This window comes from Borostomias antarcticus, assembly GCF_949987555.1.
Source record: "Borostomias antarcticus genome assembly, chromosome: 5".
NCBI lineage: Eukaryota > Metazoa > Chordata > Actinopteri > Stomiiformes > Stomiidae > Borostomias > Borostomias antarcticus.
The window spans coordinates 4,638,933-4,652,336 of NC_140238.1; the positions used below are offsets into that span (position 1 = coordinate 4,638,933).

At 44.8% G+C, this 13,404-nt stretch overlaps 2 protein-coding genes across 3 annotated transcripts; one reads left to right on the forward strand and one right to left on the reverse strand.

Moving 5' to 3' along the window:
- Nucleotides 1-352: 352 nt before the first annotated feature.
- Nucleotides 353-7,473, forward strand: LOC311309365 (putative histone deacetylase 1-B). Of its 2 annotated transcripts, none has more exons than XM_084438605.1 (14): nucleotides 353-459; nucleotides 1,438-1,550; nucleotides 2,264-2,381; nucleotides 3,509-3,583; nucleotides 3,726-3,864; nucleotides 4,048-4,189; nucleotides 4,341-4,433; nucleotides 4,692-4,800; nucleotides 4,938-5,078; nucleotides 5,224-5,332; nucleotides 5,529-5,659; nucleotides 5,880-6,047; nucleotides 6,197-6,254; nucleotides 6,488-7,473. In XM_084438605.1, the coding sequence occupies exons 1-14, from the start codon at nucleotides 408-410 to the stop codon at nucleotides 6,513-6,515; spliced, it is 1,476 nt and encodes a 491-aa protein (XP_084294731.1). In that variant the 5' UTR covers nucleotides 353-407; the 3' UTR covers nucleotides 6,516-7,473. The 2 variants fall into 2 exon arrangements, with proteins under 2 accessions (XP_084294731.1, XP_084294732.1); XM_084438606.1 differs by having other exon boundaries at nucleotides 5,880-6,026.
- A 441-nt stretch (nucleotides 7,474-7,914) lies between these two features.
- Nucleotides 7,915-11,347, reverse strand: tmem54a (transmembrane protein 54a; the record flags this gene model as incomplete). The annotated part of the gene is made up of 6 exons (XM_084438388.1): nucleotides 11,293-11,347; nucleotides 9,615-9,814; nucleotides 9,089-9,148; nucleotides 8,518-8,709; nucleotides 8,180-8,317; nucleotides 7,915-8,076 (listed from the first exon to the last, which is right to left on the reverse strand). The coding sequence occupies exons 1-6, from the start codon at nucleotides 11,303-11,305 to the stop codon at nucleotides 7,915-7,917; spliced, it is 765 nt and encodes a 254-aa protein (XP_084294514.1). The 5' UTR covers nucleotides 11,306-11,347.
- Nucleotides 11,348-13,404: the final 2,057 nt, after the last annotated feature.

The window sequence follows — 13,404 nt, forward strand, 5'->3', positions numbered from 1 at the left end:
CAGTGTATATACATCTCAGCGTACTTTTGCTTTTTATCCATTATTCCTTTCATATTTTTGTATCCCACAGGCAAGGCCTATTCTGATCTTGTAGGCTATTTGAGCTTTACATGCATACTGTCAGCATGCAACAAATGCCAACCACGATGAGATGTCCGTGTAACCGCAGGCTAATCGACCAATTGATAATCGTTCTAGGAATAAAACATATATATAGCCTACACTCTCTCAATAAAGCAAGTCATAAGAAGTTTATTTTATGTTTGTTGTGGCGGGATCTATTTGCAACGCCCTCTTTTTCCGACCCTCTCTCTCTATTGGTTCGAGTGATGTTGTACTAAGTATCCGCTGAGCCACTTGAAGTCCCTGCCGCTGTTTCCTCTGGCTGCGTGCTAAAAGAATGTAAAATGGCGCTGAGTTCTCAAGGAACAAAGAAAAAAGTTTGCTACTATTATGATGGTATGTATTGATATGTCTATTAATTGATCGTATGCATAGCACGGGGAATTAGTCAAGGTTGTAGGAAATGGTCTGTTATTTATTTTGGGTTTTGCTAGCATGCTAGCTAGCATACTAGCTGGGTTAGCTAGCTAGCTCGGATGCGCGAGCGTTCTCAGCATCCCCGGTCTTGCATTGATTATAACATGACACGGTCTATCGGCTAGCTCGCTATTAGCTTAGTCAAATAACCAAATTGCATTTAACAATATCCAGCCGTCATTAGTTCCCATCGACGTTAGATAGTTAGTGTGCTCATTTTAGCTGATAAATACTAGATTTACCAGCGAGGTCCATCTGGGACAAAAGAGGGCAAGCACATTGGCAGCATCCACTGATGTGATATAGACAGCATCCAAGCTACTAGGGCTCAGTCTATTTGCTGGAATCGTTAAATGGAACAATATAGTTGAATATATACTGAAACCCTAGTTGTTATCATACTTTGTATGTGTTTATTTCGAATATATGCATGTATTTCATGCAAGCCACATAAATTGTAACTCTTCATTCAACTTGATTCTGACTAGTAAGGAATGTTTCCGTTGCAGGAAGTAGTCAGAGTCCAATGCTTCGTCGCTGGTCAGCTGTTTCCTAGTTTGCTTGGACTCTAAACTAAATAGCGCGTTATTGCAAAGTTGTTAATTTACATTCAATTGGGTTAGTTATTTCAGTCAAATCTAGCAAATTATTTCGGGTACATTTATTGGCTGGTAACAATTTAACAGTTCCGTCGAGCAGGAAAAAAAAAAGATGCTAATCCATGATAGCCTTCAGTCTGGTACTAGGCTTGAGTGACTGCTCTCATCATTCTAGCAGTATGTTTATAACTTACTTTGAGTGATGCAGTTGGAGGTTTCACTAAACGTTTGATTAACCACACTTTATAGATAATATGCAGCAGTACCTAATACCTATAGGATTTCCCCTCTTTTGCAGGTGATGTGGGGAACTACTACTATGGCCAGGGGCATCCCATGAAGCCTCACCGAATTCGCATGACACACAACCTGTTGTTGAACTATGGCCTCTACAGGAAGATGGAAATATATGTAAGTGAATATAATAATGGTCGTGGCTAGTTCCCATAAACGCAGAAACCGGTCAAACCCCAACCCTAACTTAGCTCTGGTCCAGGTCGGTATACTATTCAGGTTTATACCCCGGGATGCCGCCCTGCCAGGGACCATTCATTGCGACAGACTTCTTTCACTCGGTCTACATTACCGCATCTACAGACTATTATTTTGGTACAATATTATTTTGTTACTCGTGTGAAGTGAAGATATTTTTCACTTAAAAAGCACATATCCACCGATATCCACTCAGTTATTATGGTATCACTAGCCTGGCTTCGCAACCCTCATGTGATCTCACAGGCTGTCTATGTGGAGAGAGATCATGAGATTACGTTTGCGAAGCTTGTGGATATCTTTCCATTTCACTTACAGTTCCAAACCCATGTTAACTATTGGATGTCATCGCTGTTCCTCCAGGGAATAGGATCACCGTTTGTAATTCCATAGCAACAATTAATATTTTAATGTATAAATTATGAGTAAATTGCACATATATTTTGGCAAGTGGCCATGGTATAAGCGGGATCATGAGCGTGCTGTGTGCTCCAAAAATAATGCACTTCGTGGAGGCCAACCCATGGAGGTAATTGGCCCCCGCGTCATGCATTATTTTTATAACTCATTTGGTCTTGCTTGGTATTGTAAAAGCTTCCGTAAAAAACTTGTCTCCTCCATGTTTGTTTTAGCGTCCTCACAAGGCCAATGGTGAGGAGATGACTAAATACCACAGTGACGACTACATCAAGTTCCTGCGCTCCATCCGGCCAGACAACATGTCAGAGTACAGCAAACAGATGCAGAGATGTGAGTTTGGCTCAGCCTATAGGGTCACTCACAGGTGGAGTGGGGGGGTGTTGGATCTTTGTTGATAACTCTGGGACTTTGATGAGGTCTGTGTAAACCAGGGGTCTCAAAGTCCCGGCCCACGGGCCATTTCCGGCCCGGCCCACCCCTCCGTCCGGCACACGACATAATGTCAAAAATATAATGTAATCCGGCCTGCAAAATAACTTGTACACAGCACCGGCAGGCAGGCATACAATGAGAAATTTGAGTTGCTCAAACATGGAGCTAAATGCTGTTATTGTGCGTGACTGTTATTCTGCATACAGCCACAGGTGAAATCAATTCACACGCGACTGAACGGAATGCCGCTAGCCACCAAGAGGCTGTTTTCATGGTTAACTAACGTTAGGAACACAGACAGTTTCAAGAAGATGCACATCACTGTTATTTTTTGTGGAGTTCAATGGAAATGCTACCTGCCTGATTGATATGCAAGAAAAAAGTCACCGTTCTAAAGGAATATAATGTCAAGCGTTATTCATTACTAAACATGGAGAACAGTGTGAGTCGTAGGGAGACGAGAGGAAAGCCACACAGCTGAGAGGGCTAACAGCTCAGCAGTCTTTTAAGATAAGAGTCTGGCAAGAAATAGAATAGTAGCCTAAAATCTATTCGTGTCTGGCAAGAAATGGAAACAAACTTGAACTTCAATAAATGTACAAGGTAAAGTACAGGTGCAGGGCAGGCTTACAGCAGTGATGCACATCTTGAAGCTGAAATAGAATGAAGTACAAATGTAGGCTATTCAAGATAAAAGTAAGGAAAAAAGATTTGCACTTACTGTTAAAATATATACAAATGTATAGAAACCGCTGTTGGAATTTCTATGTTGTTAGTTATTGTAGAGGCATAGTTATGAAAATAAAACATGACATTTTGAGGCGCATTCTTATAGTTAGTAGTACTTGAACTTGAATGCCCTCCTATAAGATGATGATACCGGCAGTGACCCCAAGCCAATTAGAGTTTGAGACCTCTGATGTAAACAGTCCTAATCTTTAATCGTACATACAGCTACAGTAGCATCAACAATGGCCCACTTAAACTTTGATTGATCCTTGTGTCCCTTATTTTCCAAATCCCAGTTAACGTGGGAGAGGACTGCCCGGTGTTCGACGGCTTGTTTGAGTTCTGCCAGCTCTCCACGGGGGGCTCTGTTGGTAAGCGTACGACTGCGTCAAATTCTTTCCCTTGCTTACCAGTTTATCCCCATTGCCTGATTATTACAGGTATGTGGATACGCATCTTACCGGGATATTGCTTGCGTCTTCTTCTGATTCCTCACCTCTGTTCTGTGTGTAGCTGGTGCCGTGAAGCTGAACAAGCAGCAGACCGACATCGCCATCAACTGGGCTGGAGGCCTGCATCACGCCAAGAAGTCCGAGGCCTCCGGGTTCTGCTACGTCAACGACATAGTGCTGGCTATTCTAGAGTTATTGAAGTGAGTACAAACGGCCCTCCAGTGACTGAACAGCATTCTTGGTTTTAATATGGAATGGTGAGAAATGGGTAGAGATTGTGAATAGTCTGTTGGGGCATTTGGTGGACCCACATTCAACGGTGAAATGGAAAAAAAGTACCATTTACTAATATTAATTGTGATATTGATATTCTGCCCCCTCAGGTACCACCAGAGAGTCTTGTACATAGACATTGACATCCACCATGGTGACGGGGTGGAGGAGGCCTTCTACACCACAGACCGGGTCATGACCGTGTCCTTCCACAAGTACGGAGAGTACTTCCCTGGGACGGGAGACCTCAGGGTGAGTGGAGGCTGCCAGGGACGGACAATGAAGTAGAAATCATTAGTGAATGGCCGTTCACTTAGGCAATGGTTATATTTGTTCATCTGTATTGTAATACAGTCACCTTAATGAACTTACAGGAGTTACTCTTCTGTTGTCTCTTCTTCAGGATATTGGCGCAGGGAAGGGGAAGTACTACGCTGTGAATTACCCCCTGAGGGATGGGATAGACGACGAGTCCTACGAAGCCATATTCAAACCTGTACGTTTTTGTTTTTTTTGTTATACATTTTTTATTTCAAAGTTACCAATTGCATGTCCAACATACAATCTTGTTGTCTTCCGACATGTAAAGTGCAACATGACAAACCTGTACGTTTTTAAATACCTCATGTCGCCGCTTATGATCATATAGGATAAGACATGTCCTCCCCTTACCATTCACACTCAAGTTCTGCTGTAGCCGTGTCTCTGTTTGACCGCATCCCAGGTGTTGAAAAAGTGTGTGTGTGTGTGCTAGATCATGGCCAAGGTGATGGAGATGTACCAGCCCAGCGCCGTGGTCCTTCAGTGCGGAGCCGACTCTCTGTCCGGAGACAGGCTCGGCTGCTTCAACCTCACCATCAAAGGTCACGCCTCGCACAGAGCCAACGCTTTCAACCGCTGTACCTTTCTGCTTGTCGACTCAAAGGCCGATCGCCTGTTTTAATTTCAACGTTATCTCATGCGCTCTCGACGGTTTTCTGTGTGTTTTTTTTGTTTCCAGGCCATGCCAAATGTGTGGAGTACATGAAGAGCTTCAACCTGCCTCTGCTGATGCTGGGGGGGGGAGGGTACACCATCAGGAACGTGGCCCGCTGCTGGACCTACGAAACGGCCGTCGCCCTGGACAGCTCCATACCCAACGGTCAGCTCTACTCGGCCGTACTTAGCCTCTTTGGGCTCACAATCGCAGTTTTATTGACACTTATCTGACATGACTGCAGCGCTAAACTGAATTATTGGCATGTACTGGAATGAACTGTCTGCTGACGGCGTGTTCCTCTCCACAGAGCTTCCATACAACGACTATTTTGAGTACTTTGGGCCGGACTTCAAGCTGCACATCAGCCCTTCCAACATGACCAACCAGAACACCAACGACTACCTGGAGAAGATCAAGTGAGTTCTTTTCTTTAAATCACTGTTCTACTCTCTCTGTGAGTCTGTGATATAGAGAAACATGATGTTGTTTTGAAAGAGGTTAGTTCTCATTATAATGAATGTAATCTCCCATGTGAGTTGAGGTGCAACAGTGTGTATCTGAGCAATGTTTTGGGTTATGCCATTAATCTTTTTTCGTGTGTGTGTGATGTAGGCAGCGTCTGTTTGAGAACCTGCGCATGCTGCCTCACGCCCCAGGGGTCCAGATGCAGGCCATCCCAGAGGACGCTGTGCAGGAGGACAGTGGAGACGAGGAGGAGGAGGACCCCAACAAACGCATCTCCAGTAAGCGAGGCGCACACACACTTACACACACTTACACACACACACAGGAGCTTCAATAAAATCATCATACTCTATGACTTCTTCACACACACACACACACACGGATCACAAATAGATTTGTGAGAAGTCAACCTTGTTTATAGTATACTGACCCTGGCCTCTTATGGGTGGGAGATACCTTCTGAGACAGAGATTAATTGGTGTGTGTGTGTGTGTTCAGTCCGCGCCCACGACAAAAGGATTGCGTGTGAAGAGGAGTTCTCCGACTCTGAGGACGAGGGTCAGGGCGGCCGCAGAAACGCCGCCAGCTTCAAGAAGGCCAAGAGAACCAAGACGGAGGAGGAGAAGGAGGGAGAAGAGAAGAAAGGTGAGGAGAAAAGAGAAAAAGGTATTTAACGTTTCTTTCTCCTTTCTTTCTCCTTTATTCTGTGTGAATACGATTTTTTACTGAACTCGAAAGGTTCAGTTCGTTAGGTCATCAGAAGCAGATATCCACATGTATTGATTTGCTTTGATTTATCACTTTTTTTGTTCTAGCTGAAGTGAAAGAGGAGGAGAAGGTGCCAGAGGAAGAGAAGATGGACACCTCTAAAGGGTAAGATGTGACCCTATCATCTCACACACCCCTCAAGATGAATCATGGAGTGGCCCCCGGGTGATACTGTTTTTTTTGCTTCTCTCTGGAATATGTAGGGGTGGGTCGTATGCCCACCTCCCTTGTTCTCTGTAAAGCGCATTGTGTTGCCTCTGGGTATGAAATGCGCTATACAAATAAAGCTTTGATTGATTGATTGATAGTGGATTAATTTCCCTCTCTTTCCCCAACAGGCCAAAAGAGGAGTCCAAGACACCCTGAAAATGTCCGCTAGCTCCTGCATAATGCCAATGCAACTGTTCAGAATCAGAGTCTGAATGGGTCCTCGGACCAGTCTATTAACTGGCTGCTGCAATGGAAATCCCTTAAAGACTATACATTTTAATGACGCGCCCCGTTGGAACGGGCTGTCGTGTTTTTTTTCTAGAATACATTTTAAAATATTGCTGTTCATGGACTTACAAGTCAAAAGGTGTTTTTTTACTATGTTTTGTATGCTTTGTCTTTTGGTTCAGAATTGTTTTGTCCAAGTCTTGTAGCCTTGTAAAAGAGACCTGGTTAAATAAAGAATCAAATAAAATTAAAAAATAAAATCCACAATACTTTAACCTGAGCAATTCTGTAGTCTATTAAACGTCCGGGCACATTTGCTTATTATGCTTTTTATACGTCTTTTGGATTTAACTTATTTAAATCATGAAATGTTGGCAACTTTCTTGTATTCCTCCCCTATTATTGTAGGCTACTATTATAGTGTACTTAGTCCCACTTTTGTCCTGTGCCTTTTGGAAGTAGTTGGAAGCATGTCATACTGTATGAACATTCCCTGCAAAGCCAACCCAGATGAGCGATATGGTTCACGCTATTGAATACATCCATTACATGGTATTGTTGTTGCTTTAATTCTAGGAAGGGACTTCCAACCTTGTATTGGGCTGTCAATGGTTTTTTGAGGATCTGCATCATCTTTAAGTGGCTCGTTGGGAGTTTATATGTGAAGCTATTGGAAGGGGCGTGTCTAATCTGTATCTCCCAGTACTAAATAAAGGTCATGAATGAATGAATCTAGTAGTAAGTGGAATCCAGGCAAACATCAGGACGTTAATTGTACATATTTGGTTTTATTCTGCAACAATGTTTTTTTTCCACAGGAGTGCTTGCATTTTTCATATTAATCTGTGAAGTACCATGACCTGTAAAACCATACTTTTAGACACCAATAAAATATACAATGCTATGGAAATCTGTCATGGATACAATCCTTTGTTAATCTACATGCTGTAGGTAAATGTCTTTGTAACGTGATAATGAGAGAAAACGCTGTACAGTTTTTTTTCTTCACATTTTAAAGTTGAGGCATACTGGAACACCAAAAAATAAGTAACTGCAGTGTGTGGCAGCACTGCATTTGTAAAGAAGGAAAGTCATATAACACCATAAACAACACGTCATACAAACATCTGGCTCAAAAATATCAGGTCCTGATATTTTAACACGGATGAAATCAATGTTCACCCAATAACACCACAGTGCTGAAGGTAGTTAAGAGGCAACAGTTTCCTACCAAGCAGTGCAGGTTTGCTGGTTCAGACCCAGTCTACCAGGCGGTACCGGTTTGCTGGTTCAGACTCGGTCTACCAGGCGGTACCGGTTTGCTGGTTCAGACCCAGTCGCTCTGCTCGGTGGGAGGAGGAGAATCCAGCAGCTCATGTCTCTCTGCAGGCTCCTCCTCCGTCTCTGCAGGCTCCTCCTCCGTCTCTGGTTCAGACTGCGGTGCCGGGCGGGTCGGTGGGGGCCTCTGATCCGGTGTTCTGATCCGCACCTGAGACAACGGACCGCCGGGGTGTAAGAAAGGGCGACCGACACAGACACAATACTAGCGATGCTGAAGCGCGGCCAGAGAGAGGAGGAAGACCGTGGCCTACCCTTCTGGCGTTGATGGGCTTCTTCCTACAAGGACAGATGCGGAGGAAGGAGGTGCAGGCAACGAAACAGCGGCCAGTGAAGACGGCCTCGACCACAGACATCAGGATGAGGGGTACCCACAGGATCACCGTGGTTCCCTGGGGTGGGACATGGTAGAGTGTGGGCATGTAAATCAGTTTCTTTATTGTCAAAATAAGGACCCTTACTGGTTCTCAATCTTCACTGAGAAGATTCTTAGGATATATAGCATTCAATTAAATGTAATTTCCTTCCTTACAGATATTGAAAAGTTGTAAAGCAGTTGGATGAAGCTAGTGGCTTTCACTTTTAAACTTACATAGATACGGGTGGGGTCGAAAGGGCACTCGTTGGTCACGCTGGAAAAGTCTATAACATCAGGGAACTTGCAGTGGGCAAGCAGGCTCCGCCCCCCGTTCACAATGGCATTCACCATGGAAACGGACAACCCCACGATGGACGCAGTCGCCAGGAGGCCTGCTATGAAGCTGAGCACCAACAGGACCCACTTCTGTAAGAGGGCATGGATCAACAGACAAATAAGCTTGTGTAACGTTGTGTAGGTGTGTGTGTGTGTGTGCGTGTGTGCGTGTGTGTGTGTGTGTGTGTGTGTGTGTGTTTGCGTGTGTTCATTAAGAAGGAGGGTCATGTTTCCTGTTTTGCATGTGTATTAGAGCCAGATTCTATTTGCATATGCACACCATATCTTTGCATATGCATTTAGCTTCCCCAAGCAACGGTTGCTCCCAACGTCCCTAACCCAAAGACAGAGGCAGGAGGCTGTCCTGAGGGCTTGTCCTGACAAGGATCGGCACTGTGCAGTACATCTATGCCTGGCACTGATAGGTGGAGAGGGAAGCTAGGTCAGGAAGAAGGATAGACATATTCACCAGAATCCTGTTTTTCTTGTTTTTGGATAGGACAATGGCTGTTATCCCCGCAATGATGCCCTGTGGATACAGGAAGATGATGTTAGGAACACAAACTGTTTGGTATTTAGTATCATAAGCCCTCTTCTAAGGTTATTTATGGTCATATACTGTGCAACGGTCCATATAAAAATGTTGATGAATTGTGAACTCTTAGTGCTCATGTCACAGCTAAGTACACAATGGATCTCTATGGGCATATACGCACAATGGATCTCTAGGGCTACCAATGCTTAATACCAAACTAGTCCTTTAAAGTGCATTGAATGAGGCAGTGTTGAAAGATTGATATTCATACTCAGACTGATATTGATGATAGGCCTACTGATATTTCTGTGTTCTCAAAAGGAGTCGGCTGTTAGTGTCATGGATCATTTAAATCTCTGTTGAAACATGGAGCAATAAACTGATTGTATACAGTATGTACTATCTATAAATCTGAAACTGCACTCGACACACAACTCTGGAGACTCGGACCGCCACTCACCACCAGCCCGGCCACCAGGGCGATGACGTTGGAGATAGCGTACGTCCTGGTGCGGACGGGGAGCGGGTGCACGCTGACCAGCCTGAGCACAGCGCCGTGCACCAGCGCCCCCAGCAGGAAGTTGACATGGCCCACCAGCACCAGGCCCAGACCCATCTTCATCAGGGCCTTGTTGTCTTTCAGGCTGGCGCAGCACAGTCCTGGAGGGGAGGATGGCGGGAGTCTGACATTAATGACTATAGTGACCCACACGTGTGCTTTCAGAATATTCACATCAGGGCTCGCGGGGATGAATGTAACAGGTTATTTGGAACAATGCTCGTGATTAGTAGCCTAGGCCTGCCTGCAACTGACGAGCCCAAGTAGCCTATCACCCGTGGATCTCAGCTAATTCCTCCATGTGGAAGAATGGTGATCCGATCCCCACCTCACGCACCTGTATCACAATGACATAGGGGAAACGCTAGCCTCCATGGTCACGGACACGGTCTTTATCTGCGATACGAGCCCTACTCAGCAAGTCTGTTAGGCCTATCAATTCTGTGTTTCTGTTCCAGCACAGCTTAAAATAAAACTCAAACGAGTAGACAAACAGAGAGAGGGGAGCACGTCTTTGGTGGAGAAGGTAGGCTATATTAAAAATGTGTAATAAAATAAAAAACACGAGTCTCCATTGAGTGCTCATGTGCACAGTGACCCTGGGTGAGAGCCAGAGACACAGCGTGGGTTTTAGCAAAGAAGAAAATCAGGTCAAGCCAGCGGTGACATCTTGGCAAATCATCTGCAGGAGGCGTAGGAGGACAACAGGAGACAGAGCGACATACTTTCCCACAAGACAGGACTTGAAAACAAGGCAATGTGTAGTGTAATCACACACATCTTTGACTCAGGTTAAACCTAGCCTATGTATAGTGTAATGACACACAACACACACCTTTGACTCAGGTTAAACCTTTAGCACTGGTACTGGTGTTGTAGCCAGAAACTACTACAAAATAGAAAATACTACATAGAATTCAATGACTATGAAAAGGGAGACAGGGATCGGTCAAGGAACTCTACACCTTCACTCCCCCGTAGGGCAAAGAGAGGCACATAAGTAGAGGGGCTTTCCTATAGTCCTACCTCCTCACCCACCTAAACAAAAAGGTACAAAGCTTAGGGTGGAGCCATTGATTTGATCCAAACATTCATCCCCAGGCTTGAGGGAGCGAGTTTGTATTGCTATTAAAGTAGGCTATCAATAATGTAGCACTTCTAGTCCAATGAATTCGGTTGAGAGAATCATATGCATGATGTGTAGGCTATAGGCTACTATATCGTTATTTGGTTGTAATATGCAGTAATTGCACCACTGAATATGTCCAGGTTATTGAGATAAGCTCCTTGCACACCGAGTTAAACAACTTTGATAAGGGTATCATTGGTAACGGATATATTAAGATGTTTTAATTACACTAAAGAAACTTCCTACTCCACTGCATCACATGGCAATTTAGATGACAGGGGTTCTCCTATTCCAACTGCGACTCTGCGGGTTCTAACCACACCCATAAAAGCTTAACAGCTATTCTCGTTAGTTCATTTTTTTGATATATATATATATAGTCTATATATCTTTACAGGTCTAACATGTGTCCATACAATCCAAATGTATAAACCATAGAAGTAAACTCACCTAAATTCACCATGTTGTCTTTCGGTGTCTCTCAAGTCATTTTAGGAACTTTTTGTGAAGCCATTTTGGCTCGTAAAACTCGTCTTTGTTCGATCTACCTCCTGCCCGTTCCGCTCCCACCTGTATGGGGAAGAGAGAGCGCAGAATGCGCAACATCTTCCTGCTTCTACTAAGGCCCGCCTATTCCCTTTCAAAGGTGAGTAGGCCTACATGGTATGTAAATATGTACAGGATTGAATTTCAGTGTGCAGTAGGGCAAACCTCCAAAGTAAATAAAGGTAAATTCCAGTGTAGGCTACACACTTAATGCCATCGACTAGACAACCTACACACACGTGACCATATTGAATATGTCTAAAGCTGTCAACACAGATGACACATTTCCTTCATCACTTTCCATGAAGTAGCCGTGACTATTCATCTCATGTTGAGGGTGCGTGCGTAATTGCACGTTGGTGTGGCCTAATTAGCGTTTATTCTCTTCACCTGCGATTAGAGGACATAAGGCTTAAGCTTGGAAGTTTCTGTAGCCGACAATTGGGCTCTGGCTGCTGAGAGAATTGGAACCATCCTCCAACTTGGTAAAATAATTATTGTATTTCAAGATGGTGACTTGGGGGTTATTCCTCTCATTTTTTGCTATAGGGACTTCTCTGCCCATTGATTCGACATTGGAGGAGCAGGTTGTCAAGTTTTCTCAGGGACTCCTACACAGTGTTGGGCGTTTTCCTGACTTTCCATCAGCTGAGGGCGATAATGCCGCTAAATATGACACCATGTTCAGTTCCTGGCAGTCTGGGGCACCAGACTTCCACACGCTTGCTGAACTACCGCCTCTTGTGAAAATACCCCACATTCAGGTGACGTGCAATAAAACTCATCTGACCGTGCATGTTGATAAGAAATTCAATGGTGTCGTTCTGAGAGGAGATGAGTGGCTACTTGGTAGCTGTTATAGCAATGGAGATGAGGAGCACCAACTTGTCTTCACGTATCTCCCCTCGCAGTGTGGGACTAATCGTGTGGTGAGTTGGCTACATTAAATGTTCCATTAAACCCAACTATCTCCAATGACTTCTGTCAATTGAGTAGGCATGAGAAAGTGTCTTAAACGGTGATGCAAGTTTTATATTTTGCTCGACAGACTACAAATGGCCTGGAGTTGTTTTCCAACATGCTCCACTTCATCCCCAGCGACACCTTTTTCACCTGGTGGCAGATTGCTTTCAGCATGCCCTTCTCCTGCATACCAGAGAGGTTTGTTCTGGTGGTCTTAAAACAATCATGTTACCAATAATTAGCGTTGTGACAGAACTTTATTGTGTGATTGTGTTAATCTTTCAGGTCTGAGGTGAGACCCCGTCCACTCAATGTCTTAAAATCCCCTCCCCACTCTGAGAAGGACAGGGGCTTTGCCTTGAAAGCAATGCATCGTGAGTGATATAGCGTTCGGCTCATTCTAATCCATTTCACTAGTGTTTTGGATTTGACATGACTCTTCGACCTGTTGGATGTTCCTCCAGCATCCTGGACCCATCCAGCGGAGTCCAACATCTACCACAGAGGTCAGCTCATCCACCTGCAAGCGACCGCCAGGCCTGGCCTTGACCAGCACCTCTTCATTCAGTCCTGCTTCGTCTCTTCGTCCCCTGACCCGATGGCCCGACCGAGGCATGGGGTCATAGTAAATAAAGGGTAAGCAGCCGGAGCTGGGAATGGCTTCCCACCAGAGACGGGACTAAATGGTAAATGGACTGCACTTGTATAGCGCTTTTCCACCTTGGCGGCACTCAAAGCGCTGTACAATGGCCTCTCATTCACCCATTCACACACACACTCACACACCAATGGCAGTAGCTGCCATGCAAGGTGCTCACCTGCTCATTGGGAGCAATTTGGGGTTAGGTGTCTTGCTCAAGGACACTTCAAGGACACTTCAACATGTGGACAGTCGGAGCTGCGATTTGAACCACTGAGCCTTCGATCATTGAACAACCCGCTCTACCAACTGAGCTACAGCCGCCCCCCCGACTAGAATGTGTTCTAATGAGGGGGGTTATCGTCCTCTGCAAGGTGCACGGCCGGGGCACCTGAGCACGCCGCGGCCCAGTT